Source organism: Spea bombifrons, chromosome 7 (genome assembly GCF_027358695.1).
Source record: "Spea bombifrons isolate aSpeBom1 chromosome 7, aSpeBom1.2.pri, whole genome shotgun sequence".
In the NCBI taxonomy this organism is placed as follows: Eukaryota; Metazoa; Chordata; class Amphibia; order Anura; family Pelobatidae; genus Spea; species Spea bombifrons.
In genome coordinates this window covers 44,462,033-44,481,907 of record NC_071093.1, presented here as the reverse complement: position 1 = coordinate 44,481,907, position 19,875 = coordinate 44,462,033, and the positions used below count along the sequence as shown (strand labels likewise).

The following is a 19,875-nucleotide window of genomic DNA, read 5'->3' as shown; positions in this document are numbered from 1 at the left end:
TGAGCAGAGATTTGAACCTGTCCGTACCTGCTTATACCTGTATGAAGGATTATTTACCTGTGTTGTTGCCAGTCGCTGCCCCCATCCCTTTCTGCCCCCCATCCCTTTCTGCCCCTCTCCAAGTAGGATTAAGCTTGTCTGCATCCCTGCCTGTGGGCAGAACATGGATTACATCGGCTCATCGCAGCAAGAGTCCTGCACGGCACGGCCCGGACAGCAACGGAGGAGGGCAGCAGGAGTTCAGCGAAGCAATAAACTTGGAGAAGGTGAAGAGTTGAGAATTAGGTGGCGCTCCTCCGAAAGCTGGATAATAATTTGTGCGTGTTGGCATCATCGTATTAAATTCTGTAAACCGTGGAGGATTCCATATGCAGATGGCAGATGAAGTCTTCCAAGTTCTTATTCGCATACCTCCTCGGGACTCTCTGAGCCGGGCCACCGAGGGCTGAAGAGCATAGTCGGGAGTAGAGTAGTGTAAACCGTGCTGCCACTGGGCAGTGGAGCAGTGGAAGTGTTCTCTGTAGTGATGGATCTGGAGGTCTGATGGACAAATCTTGGTTTTGGGGAAGACCCTTTCCTGCTCCAGCCTGACTCTGCCCCAGCGTGCAAAGCAAGCTCCATGGAGACATGGTTTGGTGTGAAGGAACTTGACCGGCCGCACAGAGCCCTGACCTCAACCCCATCAAGCATCTTTGGGATGGATCGGAACGCTGATTGTGAGCCAAACCTTCTCATCCAACATCAGTGCCTGACCTCACAATTACTCTACTGGATGAACGGGCACAAATTCCCACGGGCACTCTCCGTAATCATGGGGAAAGCCTCCCTTGAAGAGAGGTGGCTGTCATAGGGGGGGTCAACTACATATCAACATTGATGGTTTTGGAATGTCCAACAAGATCATATAGGTGTGATGAGCAGGTGTCCACATACTTTTACTCATCTAATGTAGAAGCAGGCCCCGTTCTTGTGAGCTTACGGTCTATTAGGCGCTTCAGTGGCTGCAGAATACCCAGGGGCTCAACCTCTGGTGAAAAGAGGCCACCATTGGCAAAGGAGTCCAGACTTCACCAGTCAACTGTTACGCTAACCAAGCATAAAAGGTGATTTTGGGCCAGATTTGTATCTTTCTCCTAGCAACAAGTTGAATAAAACACACCGTATAATTATACGTTTGAGTACGGGATGATCCTGACCGTCGTTGCGATGACTCAGGTGGCCCCAGGGCTTCAGCTACTCAATCATAGGCGGTTTAAACCAAGACGAGCAAAAACCGGGCATAATAACCATTATTGCGCTGTTTGTGTTGTGTAGCGTCTCACCATAACACTCGCTGTTTGACTGGTTCTACTTGCCAAAGCTTCGACAAGGAGACCTCCGAGGTCTTAAAAGTTTATGTGATTCCACAGCTTTCTCTCTGAAAGTTAGTTCACTAAACTGTATCACAGATTATGGTAAACAAACAAAATAATAGGAAGCCGTTATGCTCGCGGGTAATTGAAAACCTGATTTAATCTTTAAGCATTTTTTAATTGTTTTTCCAAGGTCGGAACCTGATTGAAACGCCACAGAAACACAGAGATTCCGTTGCTCATTCAGGTACAGGGGCGCAGCACAGTCTCTTGGTGCAGAAGAATGACCCCTAATTGGCAAAGGTGGCACTCACAAGCTGTTTGTGGGCAAAGATGGCACAGACAAGTTATTTGGGGTAAATGTGGCACTCACAAGCTGTTTGAGGGCAGAGCTGGCACGCTGGGACATGTTGCTTTGGTGAAGTCAGGGTCCCTGGGGGAATTTTTGTAGGGGGGTCCTGTGGCTTCTGGTTACACCCCTTGTTCCAGATCTTTCTGGGACAGATGAAAAAATATAATGTTATGCATTTGAGTTTTAGGGGAATGTGAAACGCATCGGGACGGGACGTGTTAAAATTAGGTTTGTTACGTTGGTTGGGAAAAATTGCTGATATTAAAGGTTGCGTCGTTTCTTTTTAACGAGCCTGACTAATAATCCGATTTTGTTACACCCCTAATTAAAAAAAAAAACGCTGACGCGGCATTTCGGAGCAATGCGTTCCGCCATATGTATATTTAAACACTTATCGGCTAGCGGATCCGCGCTGAGCCCGACGACAAGTGTTTATTTACAGCGTATTTACGCGGCAGGCGATTATCTCACACAAGGCACAGAAATCCAAGCTGCCGACGCGGGTAGAATTTCGCGCTGCCTCTTCATGCCCCCGGCCGGGTAACGGAACGCGGAGTAAGAATGAGCCCTTTGGCAAGGAGCCAGCGACACATCGACAGCTGAGGTCAAAATCTATGAGCTGGGGTCGATAATAGATATACCGGAGAAGCTGCGAAATGCGCTGACCCCTCACATATTCACATATTAACCCTTCAACAGCGCGTCGTAAAGATTCCATCGCAGTGACTCACTATCGGGAGGTAACCCTATTCTGAATGAAGTCACCTGTACTCAAGCAGGGATTCCAATTGCAATAAGAGAAGGGATGGGGTTATTTACTCGATTTTGGAAAAGCCCATTCATTGAAGGTGTATATATGAAGTTGCTACTGGCTGCTGCTGGTATTCAATATCATCACAATAAATTAACAACAATTACAGGCTGAATGCGGTTTTGGCTCGTTGGATATTCTTTACCATTATATCTGATTGCAAGAGCTAACAACATGTCTTTCACATCTGCGAGGGATAACTTCAAGAATAATTAATATTATTTAATTAATTCAGATTAAATCTTAATATATAAATAATATTAGATATCGATATAAATATTAGATATACTACTACTATTTAGGGTGTTGCTGTCCCAGACAATGGAGCTCATGTCAGTGTTCAGGTATGTCACACACACACGATTATGCCTTTCACCCATCAGTTTTATGTGACAGCTGCAATTATTTAGGCATGTCAGGTCACCTCTCTTTGTTGTCAATGGTCTGCTGTCAGTGGCGTTCGATGCGATCGGCGCTCTGCCATCGGCTGTCTCCCTGCCATTGACAGAGCCCTGGGGGTCGTTGACGTCACGGCGGTAGGAGGCTGTATCGATGCGATCGGCGCTCCTCAGTCTGGCGAATCTCCGCCATCTTCAGCACCTGAGAGACACGGGCTCGGGGGTGATACAGGGAGCGGGCACCGGGAGGTGAGTGGGCATGGGGTGGCTGCCGGTGCTGGGGGGACTACGGCCAGGGCACTCGGTGGGTAGGACATCTGTATTCAGGTGCTTATATGATCCAGAGGTGGCTGCTGCCATATGTGTAATGAGTGCCTTCAGAAATACCCATCTGTATCTATGTAATATGTGTATGTATATATATATATATATAAATATTATATGATTGTGTGTAATATATATATATATATATATAATATAATATGTATATATATAATGTGTGTGTGTGTGTATATATATATATATATATAAAATGTGGGTTACACATGCATAATTATATGTATAATGTGTTCTTATATATATATTCTATAGGGATTTAGAATGTATATGTGTTGCATTGGTTATTCCGTTCATTCCTTCTAAGCAGTAGAATGCCCGCTCACATGGCATGGGGGGCAGTGCCCTCTGTGTCCCTTTGCATTTGGGGCACAGTGCCCTCTGTGTCCCCTTGCATTTAGGGGGCAGTGCCCTCTGTGTCCCCTTGCATTTGGGGGCAGTGCCCTCTGTGTCCCCCTGCATTTGGGGGGCAGTGCCCTCTGTGTCCCCTTGCATTTGGGGGGCAGTGCCCTTTGTGTCCGGGGGCCGTGCCCTCTGTGTTCCCTTGCGTTTGGGGCGCCGTGCCCTCTGTGTTCCCTTGCGTTTGGGGCGCCGTGCCCTCTGTGTTCCCTTGCGTTTGGGGCGCCGTGCCCTCTGTGTTCCCTTGCGTTTGGGGGGCTGTGTCCTCTGTGTTCCCTTGCATTTGGGGGGCCGTGCCCTCTGTGTCCCATTGCGTTTGGGGGCCAGTGCCCTTTGTGTCCCCTTGTGTTTGGGGGGCAGTGCCCTTTGTGTCCCCTTGGGTTTGGTCTTTGCCATGTTAAGATGCCTTAACAGCTCTGAGTCCTGACATTGTGTGCCATTAATTCTGTGTAGTTTTTTGTTTGCCCCCCCGCTGGCCCTCCCCAGGGCTGTGGCCCCCGCCGTCCTCTCGTCCGTCCTTTTCATCTCTTAGATTTGTTTTTCCATGAGTCTGTTTATACGGCGGTTTTGTATGGCAGTCCATCAGGTTAAAGATATTTATTTGCATGATCTCTAATAATAGAAAATACAGACATCCATGGAAATGAGTAGTAGATGCCTGGAATTGATTTCCGGTAGAAATGGAACAGGTAAAGACCATGCAATTTTGATAAAGCAATCCTAAAGAATAAGGGAAAAATAGTCCAAAAAAGGCAAACTCAGATGGGCCGGATGGTTGTTGCCGCTGTCGTCATTTTTAGTACGTTCTGAAAAAAATGTTTCCCCTAATTAAACCTGAGTGTTTAGCGGGATTTATTAATGAATAACAGTTCCAGTGTGCTAAAGGTGGGACATCTTATTGGTTGCTAGGTTACTGCACCAATTTAAGCCACAGGGACAAGAATTGCCCCTTCCCACTGCTCTGACAGCTGAGGAGGCAGGTATTCTGTCTATAGTTACTAGCCCTCGGGCAAGTAGAGTCTTCCTCTGAGATTTAAATAACCTCCATGATTTAGCCCCCTGAGGCGCTGGGTTTAGTGGTCTCCCCTTCCACGCTTCTTCCTCTTTTAACTAAAACTGCAATGATTTCAAATAATTTCTAGAACACAAAAATTTCCGTGTCTCGTGTTCTGTAAAAAAAAATCTTATATAAACATATAAACATACATGCATGCTACCATTCAACGTTTGAGGTCACTCAGCTGTTTTCATGGAAAACACGGAAATTTCTGTCTGTAACATAATTTGCAGAAGTGTTTCTAACCATTAATTATCCTTTTAAACTTAAACTTGGATCAGCGACCACAACGAGTCATCGGAACCCAGGAGTGATGGGAGTGATAAAGGGCCATTGGAACACAGGAGTGATGGGAGTGATAAAGGGCCATTGGAACACAGGAGTGATGGGAGTGATAAAGGGCCATTGGAACACAGGAGTGATGGGAGTGATAAAGGGCCATTGGAACACAGGAGTGATGGGAGTGATAAAGGGCTATTGGAACACAGGAGTGATGGGAGTGATAAAGGGCCATTGGAGCACAGGAGTGATGGGAGTGATAAAGGGCCATTGGAGCACAGGAGTGATGGGAGTGATAAAGGGCCTCTGAGCTCCCATGAAGAGATTCCATTAAAAATCAGCTGTTTCCAGCCACAATAGCCATTTAAAGCATTAACCCCGTCTGCACTGGATTTCTGATCCATTTCATGTTATTTTAATGGACAAAATTCTTTCTTTTAAAAATTAAGGACGTTTCTAAATTCCCCAGAGTGTGAGTGTGTGTCTGTCTGTCTGTGTCTGTCTGTTTACGCACACGTTCCAGGCAGGTGGATTAGTGGACGTCCATCCATTATGACGTAGCCGTTACCCGACGTCGCCGCTGTCAGGCATAACCCACGTTGCTCTTAATCCATCAATTTACTGAAGAATTAGGGATTATGAATTCCCTAAATCCGTCTTCCTAATTGCACCGATTTCCTGCTTACCGTCTTTGACTTTTACAGAATAGGTGTATTTTCCACCATTATAAACCCAAAGACCCTCCACTCGGCATAAAGACAGTTGTGTTTTTTTGCATATCTTTTATACCGGTCCATCCGGTGATCCTGAGGATTCTGGGTCATTTTATGGAAATGACCAGAAGAGGTCATTTTTAATTTTTATTTCCTTATAATTCTGGATTATAATTTTCTAATTATTGTTTATCGTTTGATGCGGGCTGCAGATAATGAAACAATAAATTATTCATGGCAATAAAGATCTGGTATTTTCTAGATGGCTCCGTCTCGGCCCTCATTTATTGGGATTTAAAATCTAACCCCCCCGGTTATTGACCTGGACCCTGCGTTAGGTCTCTGAAATGCGTACGTTAGACCCAAAAATATGAGCTTTTAATGTTTCCTCATTTTAAGCGTCACTCCGTCCTTTTTTATGCTTTTTAATTTCTTTTTAACCCATCAGCTCCCGGCAGAGACTTGCTAATTCTTGCCTCCTTGGAGTGCAATGAGAAGGCATTCAACGAAACCGTTCCTTAAAAGCCTTTCTGCAAATAGCCGGGTTAATGAAGGCGAGATGCCTCGATGGAGAACTTGGCATCGATTACAACCCCAAGACGGAGGTTTCTAGAAACTCCAGCCCTGTTTGACCTTTGACATTCAGCCTCGTATATGAATACGTATAACAAGTTAAAAAATAATCCAACAGGCTAAATACATAGGATGGGGTAGGACATTAAATCGTACCCTTCGGACTATTTTTTTTTTCTTAATATAAATATTTTTTTATTTAATATTTATTAAGTGCGAACATATCCTCCAGCGCTGTATACATTTTTTTTATTTTATTATTAATTATTTTATTATTATTTATTAAGTGCGAACATATTCTCCAGCGCTGTATACATTTTCTTATTTTATTATTAATTTTATTGTTTATTAAGTGTGAACATATTCTCCAGCGCTGTATACATTTTTTTTAATTTTATTATTAATTATTTTATTATTTATTAAGTGCGAACATATTCTCCAGCGCTGTATACATTTTTTTATTTTATTAATTATTTTATTATTATTTATTAAGTGCGAACATATTCTCCAGCACTGTATACATTTTTTTATTTTATTATTAATCATTTTATTATTATTTATTAAGTGCGAACATATTCTCCAGCGCTGTATAGATTTTTTTTATTATTATTATTATTCTTATTATTAAGTGATAACATATTCTTCAGCACTGTATAAATTTTTTATTTTATTATTATTATTTTATTATTATTTATTAAGTGCGAACATATTCCCCAGCGCTGTATAGATTTTTTTATTTTATTATCATTTTATTATTATTATTAAGTGATAACATATTCTTCAGCACTGTATAAATTTTTTATTATTATTATTTTATTATTATTTATTAAGTGCGAACATACCGTATTCTCCAGCACTGTATAGATTTAGTACGGGGGGAGGGGTTAATAAATACACATACAGATACAGCTGGAGTTGTGGATCCGGATTCCTGGTTAATTAATTCTTTAAAACGTTCCTAAAATCCTCCTTGGGATTAATAACTGCCTTGAAGGTTGATGGTAGAATATTAACTTTATGCTTTCTTTGCTGCCGATTAGATAAGTAGCCGCTGTGGTATTCACTTTTGCCCGCGGGGAGTTCATTTGTCAGCATTTGTTCGGAGACAATGTAAGTTTCGGGCCAGAAACGCGTCGGAATTCACACGGTCAGTCCCTGCCAAGCCCAATCACCTGCCTAACTCATTTTCACTCAGCGCCACTCTCATACGATATTCCCCGTTTAATTAACTCCTCCGACTGTCCTGATCCCAGCCAAAAAGAAATCCCAGCATCCCGAGCCAGAATGGCTTCCATAGTCTTTAGCTAGTTTTAACCCTTCGTGTCCCCATGGTGTCAGAACCCCTCAAATGTTTAGTCTTAGAACCAAAAATGTATCTTTTTCCTCTAGCGCAAGCGGCGACAGCCTGTCGAAAAGTGAGTAATTATACTTAAAATGCGTAAAAGAATGTTTTTTAGTGTTCTAATATCTCATTGTCTTGGAGATATTATCGGGAGGGAGAAGCAGGAGAAGCTCGCGTTCTTGTGTTTATTCTTCCGATGCGATGTGATTGAAGGTCCGCGGTAATGTTTGGAGCTGGAAGTATTCAGCGCCGTGACAGTTGGCAGGGTTCGGACGTTCCGCGCGCCCGTAGTAATTCATGTTTGTTTATACAGAGTCTGGTGGCCTCCGTCCAGCACCCTTTCACCGTAATATCACGGCGAAGGAATTCTAACCGGTACTTTTCCTAAGAGGGAATTGAATCCTTTCCGTACTGCGCTCCTCTGCCTCTCACAGGGTTAAAGCCGCTGATTTCTGGATGAACGGTTGGCACTCTCGTGCCAGAGAGCGAGCGATGTCAACGTTGATACCGTTTATTGGCCAACCTAGAAGAAGTCGATTTATTTTCGTTGGTCATATAGTAGGCATCGACTTTGACCTCGAGTCTCCATCTTCCACTGATGCGGCTGCATGTCTGCTGATATATTTCATATTATATTAATATTATTTATTATATATTAGAACTCCTGCAGGGCCGTGCTATATTTAACTATGCATGATCCAGGGCCCTTCATATTGCCCAGTAAATTGTATGGGGGGGCTTTTTTTATGTTTTCAGTCCGTTTACCTTGTGCTTGATTTGTTTGGCCTCTGTTTTTTTTTATATCCAGATGCTGTAACATCATGTTTTCAGTTAAGGTATAGCATTAACTCTTCGTTGCATCCTCATTTTTTTTTTTTTTTTTTTTAGGTCACTTGCTCCTGCCAGCTGTCGGCGACAATCAGACTCCTCACCATGAACGTCACGAAGGGCGGCTTGATCCTCTTCTCTGCCAATTCCACCGCCTCTTGCGTGGAGCTCGCGAAGCGAATAGCCGAGTGAGTACGGTACCCTCCGCTGTAACCCTCAGCCGGCGCAGGAATTTATCTCCGGCTCCCAACGGAGCCGCCCTGAGAATAATCTCGTGTTTATGTCTGACGGCCGACGCTCTGTTATGTCTCCCGGTCTTTGTCCTTGGAGATGTTCAATATTTTTATGCTGCTGTAATAATTTATTCGTAATCATTCATTCGCCTCATTTTGTGGCAAAGTGACTTAAATGTAACTCATCAAACTTAGCCGTTCTTTAGTCTTAAACTAAAATCCATTCTATGTATTCTGATTTTGTTTGCTGTATGTCTGCCGTAATGACTGTGTGCATCTATACAGTATACATTATACAGTGTACAGGTACATATTAAAGTAGGGCTGCAACTAACGATTTTTCATTCATTTAAAATTTAATGAGGGGACCGGGAAGTTAATGATGAGAATTCGGGACCGGATCACCCGAAGGGTGGGAGGGAGTTTTTTTAATTTGCAGACCGGAGGGCGGGAGGGGGTTAATGAGAGAGAGATGATGCCTTTCTTTTCCTTTTGTCGCTTTGGCTTTCCACGTCGCGTTGAGCTTTCGGAAGTAGCCGACCCCTGTTCCTGGTCGCTCCGTATCGCGTCTTGATGCTCGTCTGCTGTTTTTTTTTATTTATTGCCTGTCTTTTGTTTTTTGTTTACAGGCGGCTGGGAGTTGAACTCGGCAAAGTCCAGGTATATCAAGAGCCAAACCGAGGTGAGTTTATAAAGAGCTGGCGTTGTTATCTGTTCCGTTATCTGTCCCCGTAGTCAGAAGCAGAGTCCTGTAGCTTGCAGAGGATTGTGGGAGTTGTAGTTTGTCTCATCTTATAAACCTGCGTAGACTCTGCTGTTTTATCCAGGCAGCCCTTACTGAGCTGTCGGAGAATATACTTAAATAACCCTTTCCTTCCATGCTGTTTTTGATTTGTGTAGCAAAGCTAATGTCCGGCTCTGATAATTAATGTGATTTTTTTTTTTTATTATTATTATTTATTTTTAATTATTATTTTTTTTTCCTCCCCATTCCTTTCAGAAACCCGCGTTCAGATTCAAGAATCCGTGAGAGGGAAAGATGTTTTCATCATCCAGACCGTTTCCAAGTGAGTAATTTTGCTTGTGGGAGCTTTTCCTTTTTTGGTGAAATTTTTTGTTTGCCAGCAAAATATAATAATAATAATAAAAAAAAAAAAAAAAAACTAGCAATGGGTTAAACTTGCGGCCCGCCCCCCCGCTAATGAATTACAATGTCAAAATGTTTAATAAGTGCAGTCGGCGCTATTCTATGGTGTAGCGTTACGTGAGTAAGTGGAACCAGAATGTGCACAGAGAAAATGTAATCAGGGGACAATGTGTGTTTGTATTTACTGAAAAGGTGTTGGGTAAATGGAACAGCCTCCCAGCAGAGGTGGTAGAGGGTAATACAGTGAGGGGTATTAAACACGCATGGGATAGACATACGGCTCCTGAATCTAAGACGAGACAGACGACTGATTAAGGTTTGAGTCTCTACAGCAGGAGAAACGGGCGACTAGACGGGGGCCGAATGAGGGCCGATCTGCCGGCAGGTTCTATGTTTCTATCTATATATATATTCGTCACACATATCTCTGTGTGTCACGCAATTTAGATTTTGTTGTTCTTTTTCCTTAATTGCCTACCTTTGTTCCTACATTGTACTGGTACATCCATGGGGAATGATAGTGCGTGCGTAGCACATTATTCTATGGGAAAGCCAACCCGTGTTCCAGATGGGTCTCTCACATGTTTCCAGGGATGTGAACACCACAATCATGGAGCTGCTCATCATGGTGTACGCGTGCCGGACGTCTTGCGCTAAGACCATCAGCGGCGTGATCCCGTACTTCCCCTACAGCAAGCAGTGCAAGATGCGGAAAAGAGGCTCCATCGTCACCAAGCTGCTGGCTTCCATGATGTGCAAAGCCGGTAGGACGCTTGAACCCGATGGGCGATGGGTCCCGTGAAAAAAAAAAAGCATAAAGCCCGGCGCTGTATACAGTAATAACTCCTCCCCCAGCGCGGTATACAGTAAAATAACCCCCAGAGCTGTATACAGTAAAATAACCCCCAGCGCTGTATACAGTAATATAACCCCCAGCGCTGTATACAGTAATATAACCCCCAGCGCTGCATACAGTAATAACTCTTCCCCAGCGCTGTATACAGTAAGAACCCCCAGCGCTGTATACAGTAAGAACCCCAAGCGCTGTATACAGTAATATAACCTCCAGCGCTGTATACAGTAATATAACCACCAGCGCTGTATACAGTAATATAACCCCCCAGCGCTGTATACAGTAATATAACCCCCCAGCGCTGTATACAGTAATATAACCCCCAGCGCTGTATACAGTAATAACTCCTCCCCCAGCGCTGTATACAGTAATAACTCCTCCCCCAGCGCGGTATACAGTAATAACTCCTCCCCCAGCGCTGTATACAGTAATATAACCCCAGCACTGTATACAGTAATATAACCCCCAGCACTGTATACAGTAATATAACCCCCCAGCGCTGTATACAGTAATATAACCCCCAGCACTGTATACAGTAATATAACCCCCAGCACTGTATACAGTAATATAACCCCCAGCACTGTATACAGTAATATAACCCCCAGCGCTGTATACAGTAATATAACCCCCAGTACTGTATACGGTAATATAACCCCCCCAGCGCTGTATACAGTAATATAACCCCCAGCGCTGTATACAGTAATATAACCCCCAGCGCTGTATACAGTAATATAACCCCCAGCGCTGTATACAGTAATATAACCCCCAGCACTGTATACAGTAATATAACCCCCCAGCGCTGTATACAGTAATATAACCCCCCAGCGCTGTATACAGTAATATAACCCCCAGCGCTGTATACAGTAATAACTCCTCCCCCAGCGCTGTATACAGTAATAACTCCTCCCCCAGCGCGGTATACAGTAATAACTCCTCCCCCAGCGCTGTATACAGTAATATAACCCCCAGCACTGTATACAGTAATATAACCCCCCAGCACTGTATACAGTAATATAACCCCCCAGCGCTGTATACAGTAATATAACCCCCCAGCGCTGTATACAGTAATATAACCCCCCAGCGCTGTATACAGTAATATAACCCCCAGTACTGTATACAGTAATATAACCCCCAGCACTGTATACGGTAATATAACCCCCCAGCGCTGTATACAGTAATATAACCCCCAGCACTGTATACAGTAATATACCCCCCCTGCGCTGTATACAGTAATATAACCCCCAGCACTGTATACAGTAATATAACCCCCCAGCACTGTATACAGTAATATATCCCCCCAGCGCTGTATACAGTAATATAACCCCCCCAGCGCTGTATACAGTAATATAACCCCCAGCGCTGTATACAGTAATATAACCCCCCAGCGCTGTATACAGTAATATAACCCCAGCGCTGTATACAGTAATATAACCCCCAGCGCTGTATACAGTAATCTCAGTTGACATTGAAAAAAACCTGGGTTTATGTTATTTTTTTGTCCCAATAAACTCCCTTTATCTGTTTAAACGCCATTCATTGCACTATTGTTCTCGGTGGCGTTTCAGGGGCTTGTTTGGGAAGCTTCCAGCGGCTGATCTGTTATACGGGGAGATCCACTGGCCGGTGTTTGCTTAGCGAGCGGATCCCCCGCGCCCGGCAGGCGCCGTCTCTGTGTAATCGTCTCCGGGCAGAGCTCCAGGCGGTGGGGAGCGGATGCGGCGGTCGCTGATGTAGGATACTTTCTCGGGGGGGGGTTATTTTTTTTAATTTTGTGCCCATCTGACTTTCTCTTTGTCTCCCGGATCCTCCTCCCAAAGGTTTAACGCACCTCATCACCATGGATCTGCACCAAAAAGAAATTCAGGGCTTCTTCAATATTCCTGTTGACAACCTACGAGCTTCTCCTTTCCTCCTACAATATATCCAGGAAGAGGTGAGTGTCAACAAGTGTGCGTGGGTATATGTAAATATGTAGTTTTATATAGCTCCATCATATTCCGTAGCGCTGTACCATGGGTAGACAGGACACAACAAGTAGTATTTAACATAATTTTACTTACAGAAACAGGTGAGGAGGGCCTGGCGCGCAGGAGCTTACAATCTAGAGGGAGTTAGTGTGTCGTTGTTAGGGACGGAGCCGCCGCACTAGTGTAAGGAATACGGGAGGAAGGGAGTTAATGTGCGATGTCGTAAGCGTCAGGAGGCCGGGGAGAGCAGAAATCGGGTGTCTCTGAGGTTATTAAAGGTCGTTGGTTTGGCAGGTTCCGGTTTGAGGTCTGTACGTCGGGACGTATACCGGGTTTCACTTTGAATGCATCGCGTGTAGAGCGTTTGCTTCGCTGCAGCGAGCAACACAAGGAACCATGCAGAACATGAATGTTAATGATGATTAGGCCCTGCACCCAAGAGCTTACAATCTTCTCCTCCGCGCCGGCGCTCTTCTCCTCCGCGCTCGCTTCCTATCACTCTTATCGGTTTAGGACTCTCCTGCAGAAGTGGCTCATTATAATCAAAATGTGGTCAAAAAAGGCTATTTTCTTTAAACTGCGAAATACATGAATTTTGAAGAAAGCAAATCTTCTTAGAGAGAGGCGATTGTTCCGGCGTGTGCCCCGGGGCGATTGTGCCGGACGTGTGCCCCGGGGCGATTTTTCCGGCGTGTCATTTAAATGTCCACATTTGTTCCAGCAGTTTTGCTTGTAGCAGATAGGGTTAAAAGCTTTTAAGTGTGACCCCGTGTTGCTTGGCATGCAAATGAATCTTTAATTCTACAGACGTAGGTTTATTTGTGCTCCTGAGTAAGGACCAGAGATACTCCCTTTATTTGTTGATCCACACATATGCTCGCTCTGTAAAAGGCATTTCAGCTTTTTACTTTTCCGAGAAGGTAGTACATAAGTGAAACAGCCTCCCAGCTGAAGTGGTAGAAGCTAATACAGCGAGGGAAGCAATCATTCAGAAGTTTAGCGGTGCTGGCCGTACACGCACGCGGTTCTCACTGATCGTGGAAGAGCGGAGCCTCCGGATCAGATGCCCGGATTATCTTTCATCTCCGTAATTACCGAACAGACGTACGGAGACGCGCATTTTAAAGGTTTACCCCGGAGGGGGGGTCGTGTTTCTTGCTGAATTAATTTGTTCTGCGCAGGAGGTTACGACGCAGCTTTGAGTGCTAAGCGCAGCCCCACTAAATATTACGTTGCATTTATTTATATAGCGCCTGCAGATGCCGTAGCGCTGTACAATCACTCGGTAGGATACGTTTAATATAACAATAACAAAAGGTGAAGATACCTGATCGCCTGCCATATTTTGGAGCCCCTGGGCAAAATCCAACATGTGCCCCCGGGGTAAAATCCCAGGAGCTTTCTGTAAATATTCCGAGTACCCGAAAGTTGATAAACTGGAAAATATAAGAATTTCTTTAAAATAAATGTTTATAAATGCAGAAACCTCCTGTGGGAATATTTTATAATTATTAAGAAAAAATATAATTTATTATTCATAATAATAATAATACATTTTTATTGCTTTTTTTTCTCAAAGACATTTTAAGTTTTTTTTTTTTGGTTGTTATTGTTGTTAAAACCCCATATGCTTCTGTCTGCTCTGGATATAAATGGGTTAATGGCGGCACTCTATCCCATTATCGGGGGCAATCCCATCTGTGCCCCCCTCCCCTGGGAAGTACTCTACCTCTCTCCGTATTTACTCTGAGTTAAACATTAAGTCCCTGCAGATAATGCCCCACGACGGGTTCATCCCCATCGTTTCCTGTTTTTGGCGTGTTTTCCCCTAATATTCCGGGAAGTTTCTTCAAAGCTTCTTTGTAATGTCAGATGTTGTAATAAGTCGCCCCGGAAATGATGGGGGGAGGGGAGGGGGCGGCGATACAGAATTTAGCCTAAAACTGACTTTTTCTGACTTTTTTTTTCTTTCTTTTTAACAGATCCCTGATTACAGAAACGCCGTTATTGTTGCCAAATCCCCAGCGTCAGCAAAGAGGTGAGCAGAGAAGAATATTCCCCTCTCCGAGATCCCGATGTGTGATATTTTTAATATTTAATCTATATTTAATATTTTTACTAATGCCCTTTGGCTTCGGAGGCACTTATTTTTTTTTATTGGTGGTTTTATCCCCAAAGTAACCGGAGCTACAAAATGTGAAAGAGACATAAGCTTTAAATCTGATAGTAATTGTCAATAATACAAAAAAGGAATAAAATAATAATCCTAGAAATAAACATACTTAAAAAAAAAAAATGCAACATATACTGATAAAAAAATATGCAACATATACGTGTAAAAAAATGCTATATATACGTATAAAAAATATATACATCTAAAAAAAATATGCAACATATACGTGTCAAAAAATATGCTATATATACGTATAAAAAATATATACATCTAAAAAAAATATGCAACGTATACGTGTCAAAAAATATGCTATATATACGTATAAAAAATATATACGTATAAAAAAAATCAGTGGCTTCAGCAACATCTTTGCCCCTATTCGAGTGGTTTAAGTATTTAGCTTGTGATTCCGCGCATGTTTTCTGTATTAATCTTCGTGGGCATCGTGGCCGCTGGAACCGGGTCCGGCAGGTGCAGAGCCGCCCGCGGGCGCATGTTTAGCTGTAATATCGCTGCAGTCCTGCGTTCTTTGGGGCCCGTGTTACACTGTGAGCGTGATGCCAACGCTTTTTTTGTACGGGGCAGTCTGGCGGACGGGGTTTGACGCCGGGGGCTTTCTGTCTGTAACTTCTTTTGTTCCTCGTGCCAGAGCTCAGTCTTTTGCCGAGAGGTTGCGGCTGGGACTCGCCGTGATCCACGGAGAAGCACAGGACGCCGAGTCGGACTTAGTAGATGGACGACATTCGCCACCCGCGGCCAAAGGAATCGCTGCCATTCACCCGTCTCTGGAGCTGCCACGTAAGCGGATGTGGTTCTGTGTGTTTGGGGTCCGGTAGGACCGGGTTACCCATATAGCAGACCCCATAACATCTCTTGGAGCTGAGAGGGGGGAGCTGACCCCATAACATTGGGCTTCACCCCTCTGCCGTAGTATTAGAGAGGATTTTTAACTCCGTATGCGCTCTGCCGTCTGGCGTTATTATGATGGAGGAAATCGGCCGACACGCAACGTCATATCGATTGTTTCCTCCGACGCATCCCGGGCTCTGAGCTCGTAGAAGCAGCCATTTTTAAAGCTGCAGTTCCATCTATATTCTAAATGAGACGACCCATGGAAGGAAACGCAGGATAGGCCGCGTGTTTTACCGAGCCCCCTGGTTTGGTGGGTTTGGGTATAATTTATTGGCTTTTTCTTTTGACTCTGTACTTCGTTCCGTTTCCGGCGTCAGACGTACGTTCGGGGAGATCTGATCTGTTTTAACGCTTCCTGAGCTCAGGATGTGGAGGAAACGTTTGTTTAAAGTGCAGTTTAGTATCCGGCGTCCCAAAGAAAAGCACGAGTTTGGGCGTTGAGATGGTTAACAAAAATACATTGTGTGGCACCTTTTCAAAAAATGTGCACTTTGCATTGGAATGCATCTTAATTTTAACTCTTTCTGCTCCCAGTAACGCTACCCACAGATGCGGTTTGCGGCAGGTAAACTAATCCCCGCAGCGCTTCTCCCCGGCAGGCTGATCGCAGCCTGCTGATCGCAGCTTCTCCCCGGCAGGCTGACCCCCCGCCGGGGAGCGCAGAATTACGCTGTAATCCTAATAGGAGATAGGAGAGATTTGGTTGCAGACTACGTGGATTAACGTTGCTCGGGCTGACGGGATCCCAGCCTTTGCCGCGTTACATGTTTGGGCGAAGACCTTCTACATGATTCCGAAATAATAACTACTTTCAGCCGTTTATACTCCATTCGGTCTCGCATTACCAACCCCTCCGGGAGATGGAAACGGCCGGTGAAGTCATATTCTATAAGCCGGCGCGTTTCCTGCGGCTCCGTAATGCATTCGATGCGTTGGGATGTTACTAAAACGGCCCGCGGTGGATACCCCAACACATTTCTCAATCAGAAGGCGTTGTTATGTCTGGCGAGGAGGAAAGACCGAGATAGCATTAAAAAAAAATAAAGCCTCCTCGGGGGGGGGGACATGCCCTTGGACAAGAATTGCCTATTATTTTGCGAATAACGATATCTGGTCTGGGAAGGGGCGGATTTAAGGATTTTCCTCCAATCGGTGATGATCGCAGCAAAAACATGGAGGACGGAGTCGCATTTTAGTGCAGGAAAGTCCAGCCCTGTCCTTGAGGGTGATTTTTAGGGTGGCTTCCCTGCCGTGGTGGTAGCTGCTTGGATACCGCTTAGCAACCTCCTAATGGCTGAGCCCCTGGGTGGACGCCCCTTTTCTCAGAATGTTGTTAAGCGGATAGTGACCCATAGGCTCAGCCCCGTCCCTGGCCGTGTAGCTTATGGGCTTCAGCAGCGACCCCCAGCTCCCTTTCCGATTACCGAGGGATTCCCCACGTTTTGTTTGTGGTCTTTGGAACGATTTACCATTTCATATCTGCAACTGCTTATAAAAAATGCATTTTGCGGGGTTTAAACCAAAATATGTATTTTCTTTCCCCCCACCCAGTGATGATGCCAAAGGAGAAGCCTCCAATCACTGTCGTCGGAGACGTGGGCGGGAGGATAGCAATTATTGTGGTAAGTTTAACTCTTCGGTTTCCACTTTCAGAATAACACAAGCGTACATACGCACACAAGGGGTCAAGGGCAATTCAGTGCGCCCCCCATCTGGCACTGTAATGGTTAAATGGCGAGATACGTCACGTCTGACGCTACAGCACCGGCTTTACGACTGCGTGTAATCCCACGATGTAGCCAGTTTACCCCCTGAGTGGTCTGTGACTCGTGTGCGTGTAACGTGTCCACGCGTATTTTTGCAGGATGACATCATTGATGATGTCGCTAGTTTCCTTGCCGCAGCCGACACGCTGAAAGAGAGAGGAGCCTACAAGATTTTCGTGATGGCCACGCACGGTTTGCTTTCATCAGACGCCCCGAGGCTAATCGAGGAATCGGCCATCGATGAGGTAAGAGGAGCGGCCGATGTCTGCCGGGTTTGGAGAATATACACAATGTAAAGCATGGGAGTGATAAAGGGCCATTGGAACACAGGAGTGATGGGAGTGATAAAGGGCCATTGGAACACAGGAGTGATGGGAGTGATAAAGGGCCATTGGAACACAGGAGTGATGGGAGTGATAAAGGGCCATTGGAACACAGGAGTGATGGGAGTGATAAAGGGCCATTGGAACACAGGAGTGATGGGAATGATAAAGGGCCATTGGAACACAGGAGTGATGGGAGTGATAAAGGTCTCTATACGCCTATAAAGAGATTCCGTTAAAAATCAACCATTTCCAGCTACAATAGTAATTTACAGCATTAACCCCGTCTGTGCTGGATTTCTGATCCATTTCATGTTATTTTAAGGGACAAAATTTGCTTTTTTCCCTCCTCCCAAAAAAGGGAGTTTCTAAGTGACCCCAAACTTTTGAACGGTAGTGAGAAAAATATATATTATGCCCCAATTCGCTGCGTATCTAAGCGTTGTTTTCCTGTTTTAGGTCGTTGTCACCAACACGATTCCCCACGAAATCCAGAAGCTCCAGTGCCCCAAAATCAAGACGGTGGACATCAGCATGATCCTCTCCGAGGCCATTCGCCGGATCCACAACGGGGAGTCCATGTCCTATCTTTTTAGAAATATAGGAGTAGACGATTAGTCCCCGTGTTTGTCTAAATATATATATATTTTTTAGGAATATACCTTGGGCCAAAACTGGAATTGTACGGCGTGTCGATGCCGAGCAAGGCGCTTACCTTAATGTTGCAACAAGGTCACTTTTTTCAGGTTGATCACCAATTCACCAATCGATTATTTGATGATTTTGATTTTTTTTTTATTATAATGAAGAAAAACTAAATTTTTGTGAACAAAAAACATCACACAAGAAGAAGACGGTTTACTTTTTGCGTTACAGGCACTAGGTCTCGCCATCGATTGACTGAGGATGATAGGCGTCTTTGTCCTTCAGGGTTTTAGCACCAGATTATATCTGCTTTTTGGGCAGAAGTTTGCCTTTTTTTTTTGTTTTTTTCGTAATGCCTGTGGGTGGCAAACTTTGGCTTTCCGTCTGTGGGTGGACTACGTATCCCATGATCCTCCGCTTTTGAGCGGGGAGTTGGATGTAACCCAATCACAGCTGCTACGCCATGTCTGCCCAGACCCCATATTACACTGCAGTGCCCTGTTTTGTACCCAACGGTCTGAATCAACGTCAGCTCCGTATTATATATGATTTTTTTTTTAAATTTCTTTTGTATTGATCAGTTTCGCACTTATTTTGATGACCTAAAGCTTTGGCGCCTCAACCAAAGCTATTTAGCCATTGGCCGTCGCACCGAGCGCAGCGGCGCGTTGTGCACTTTTTACCAAAAGCCGGCTGTCCGCATTTCGAATCGGTTAGAGATGTTTTTTTCATGTAATTGCTTCGATGTCTGAGCGCACAGGAGAGGAATTAAGTCTTAATTGTGTTTCCGATTGGTGTGAAGGTCCGGGTCAGAATAAGGCGGCCACGGAAGTCTTAGAAATAGAGGAAAATAGAGAAAAAAGAAATACCGACGGGCGACCGTGGCCTGGTTGTATCACGTATCCAAAAATGATCAGTTCCAAATCCGTTTACCGAAGCCCGCAGACCTCAGACTTCGCTTGTGTATTTACATCCGTGCTTTTCTTCTTCTTCTTCTTCCTTGCTTTTTTAAGGGGCTTTATCGTGTAAACGCTGTTTACTGAGTGAATATAGCATAACGTAGGACATTTTTATACACTATATCCACGCCATAAACAACGTTTCGCCGCCCGGCTCTCTCGCAGCCAGCAGGAGACGTCTTAGCCCCTCTCTCTCTCTCCTCTCGATAATAAAAAAAGAAATTTTTTGGGAGCCTGGGGGTCATTGCTGAGCGATGACGCGCGCGAGGATTCCTATACCGAAGATCGAAAGGAGAATCCACTCGTTCCCTGGGTGTATTTGTCAGGGGCTCCCTGTAGTGACGCTTGGCGTACTCGAAATATGCACTTGTATTTATTTTTGGCAAACCTCAGTGGGAAAAATGTAATAAAGTATTTGCGTGAATTTGGAGATTTGTGTTTTTTTTTTTTTTTCCTT

General features: G+C 44.5%; 1 protein-coding gene across 1 annotated transcript; it reads left to right on the top strand.

The window, feature by feature from the left end:
* Positions 1-3,041: 3,041 nt before the first annotated feature.
* PRPSAP2 (phosphoribosyl pyrophosphate synthetase associated protein 2) lies at positions 3,042-19,325 on the top strand. Its single transcript, XM_053470848.1, has 11 exons — positions 3,042-3,162; positions 8,501-8,628; positions 9,303-9,355; positions 9,674-9,740; positions 10,412-10,584; positions 12,491-12,606; positions 14,623-14,678; positions 15,463-15,611; positions 17,277-17,347; positions 17,590-17,736; positions 18,274-19,325. Exons 2-11 carry the CDS (start codon positions 8,546-8,548, stop codon positions 18,430-18,432), a joined length of 1,074 nt encoding a protein of 357 aa, XP_053326823.1. The 5' UTR covers positions 3,042-3,162; positions 8,501-8,545; the 3' UTR covers positions 18,433-19,325.
* Positions 19,326-19,875: the final 550 nt, after the last annotated feature.

Coding starts and splice junctions, on each gene's coding strand:
- PRPSAP2 (XM_053470848.1), top strand. CDS start 8,546: ATGAACGTCACGAAGGGCGGCTTGATCCTCTTCTCTGCCAATTCCACC. Junction 9,741..10,411: donor ATCATCCAGACCGTTTCCAA/GTGAGTAATTTT, acceptor ACATGTTTCCAG/GGATGTGAACACCACAATCA. Junction 17,348..17,589: donor GGAGGATAGCAATTATTGTG/GTAAGTTTAACT, acceptor GTATTTTTGCAG/GATGACATCATTGATGATGT.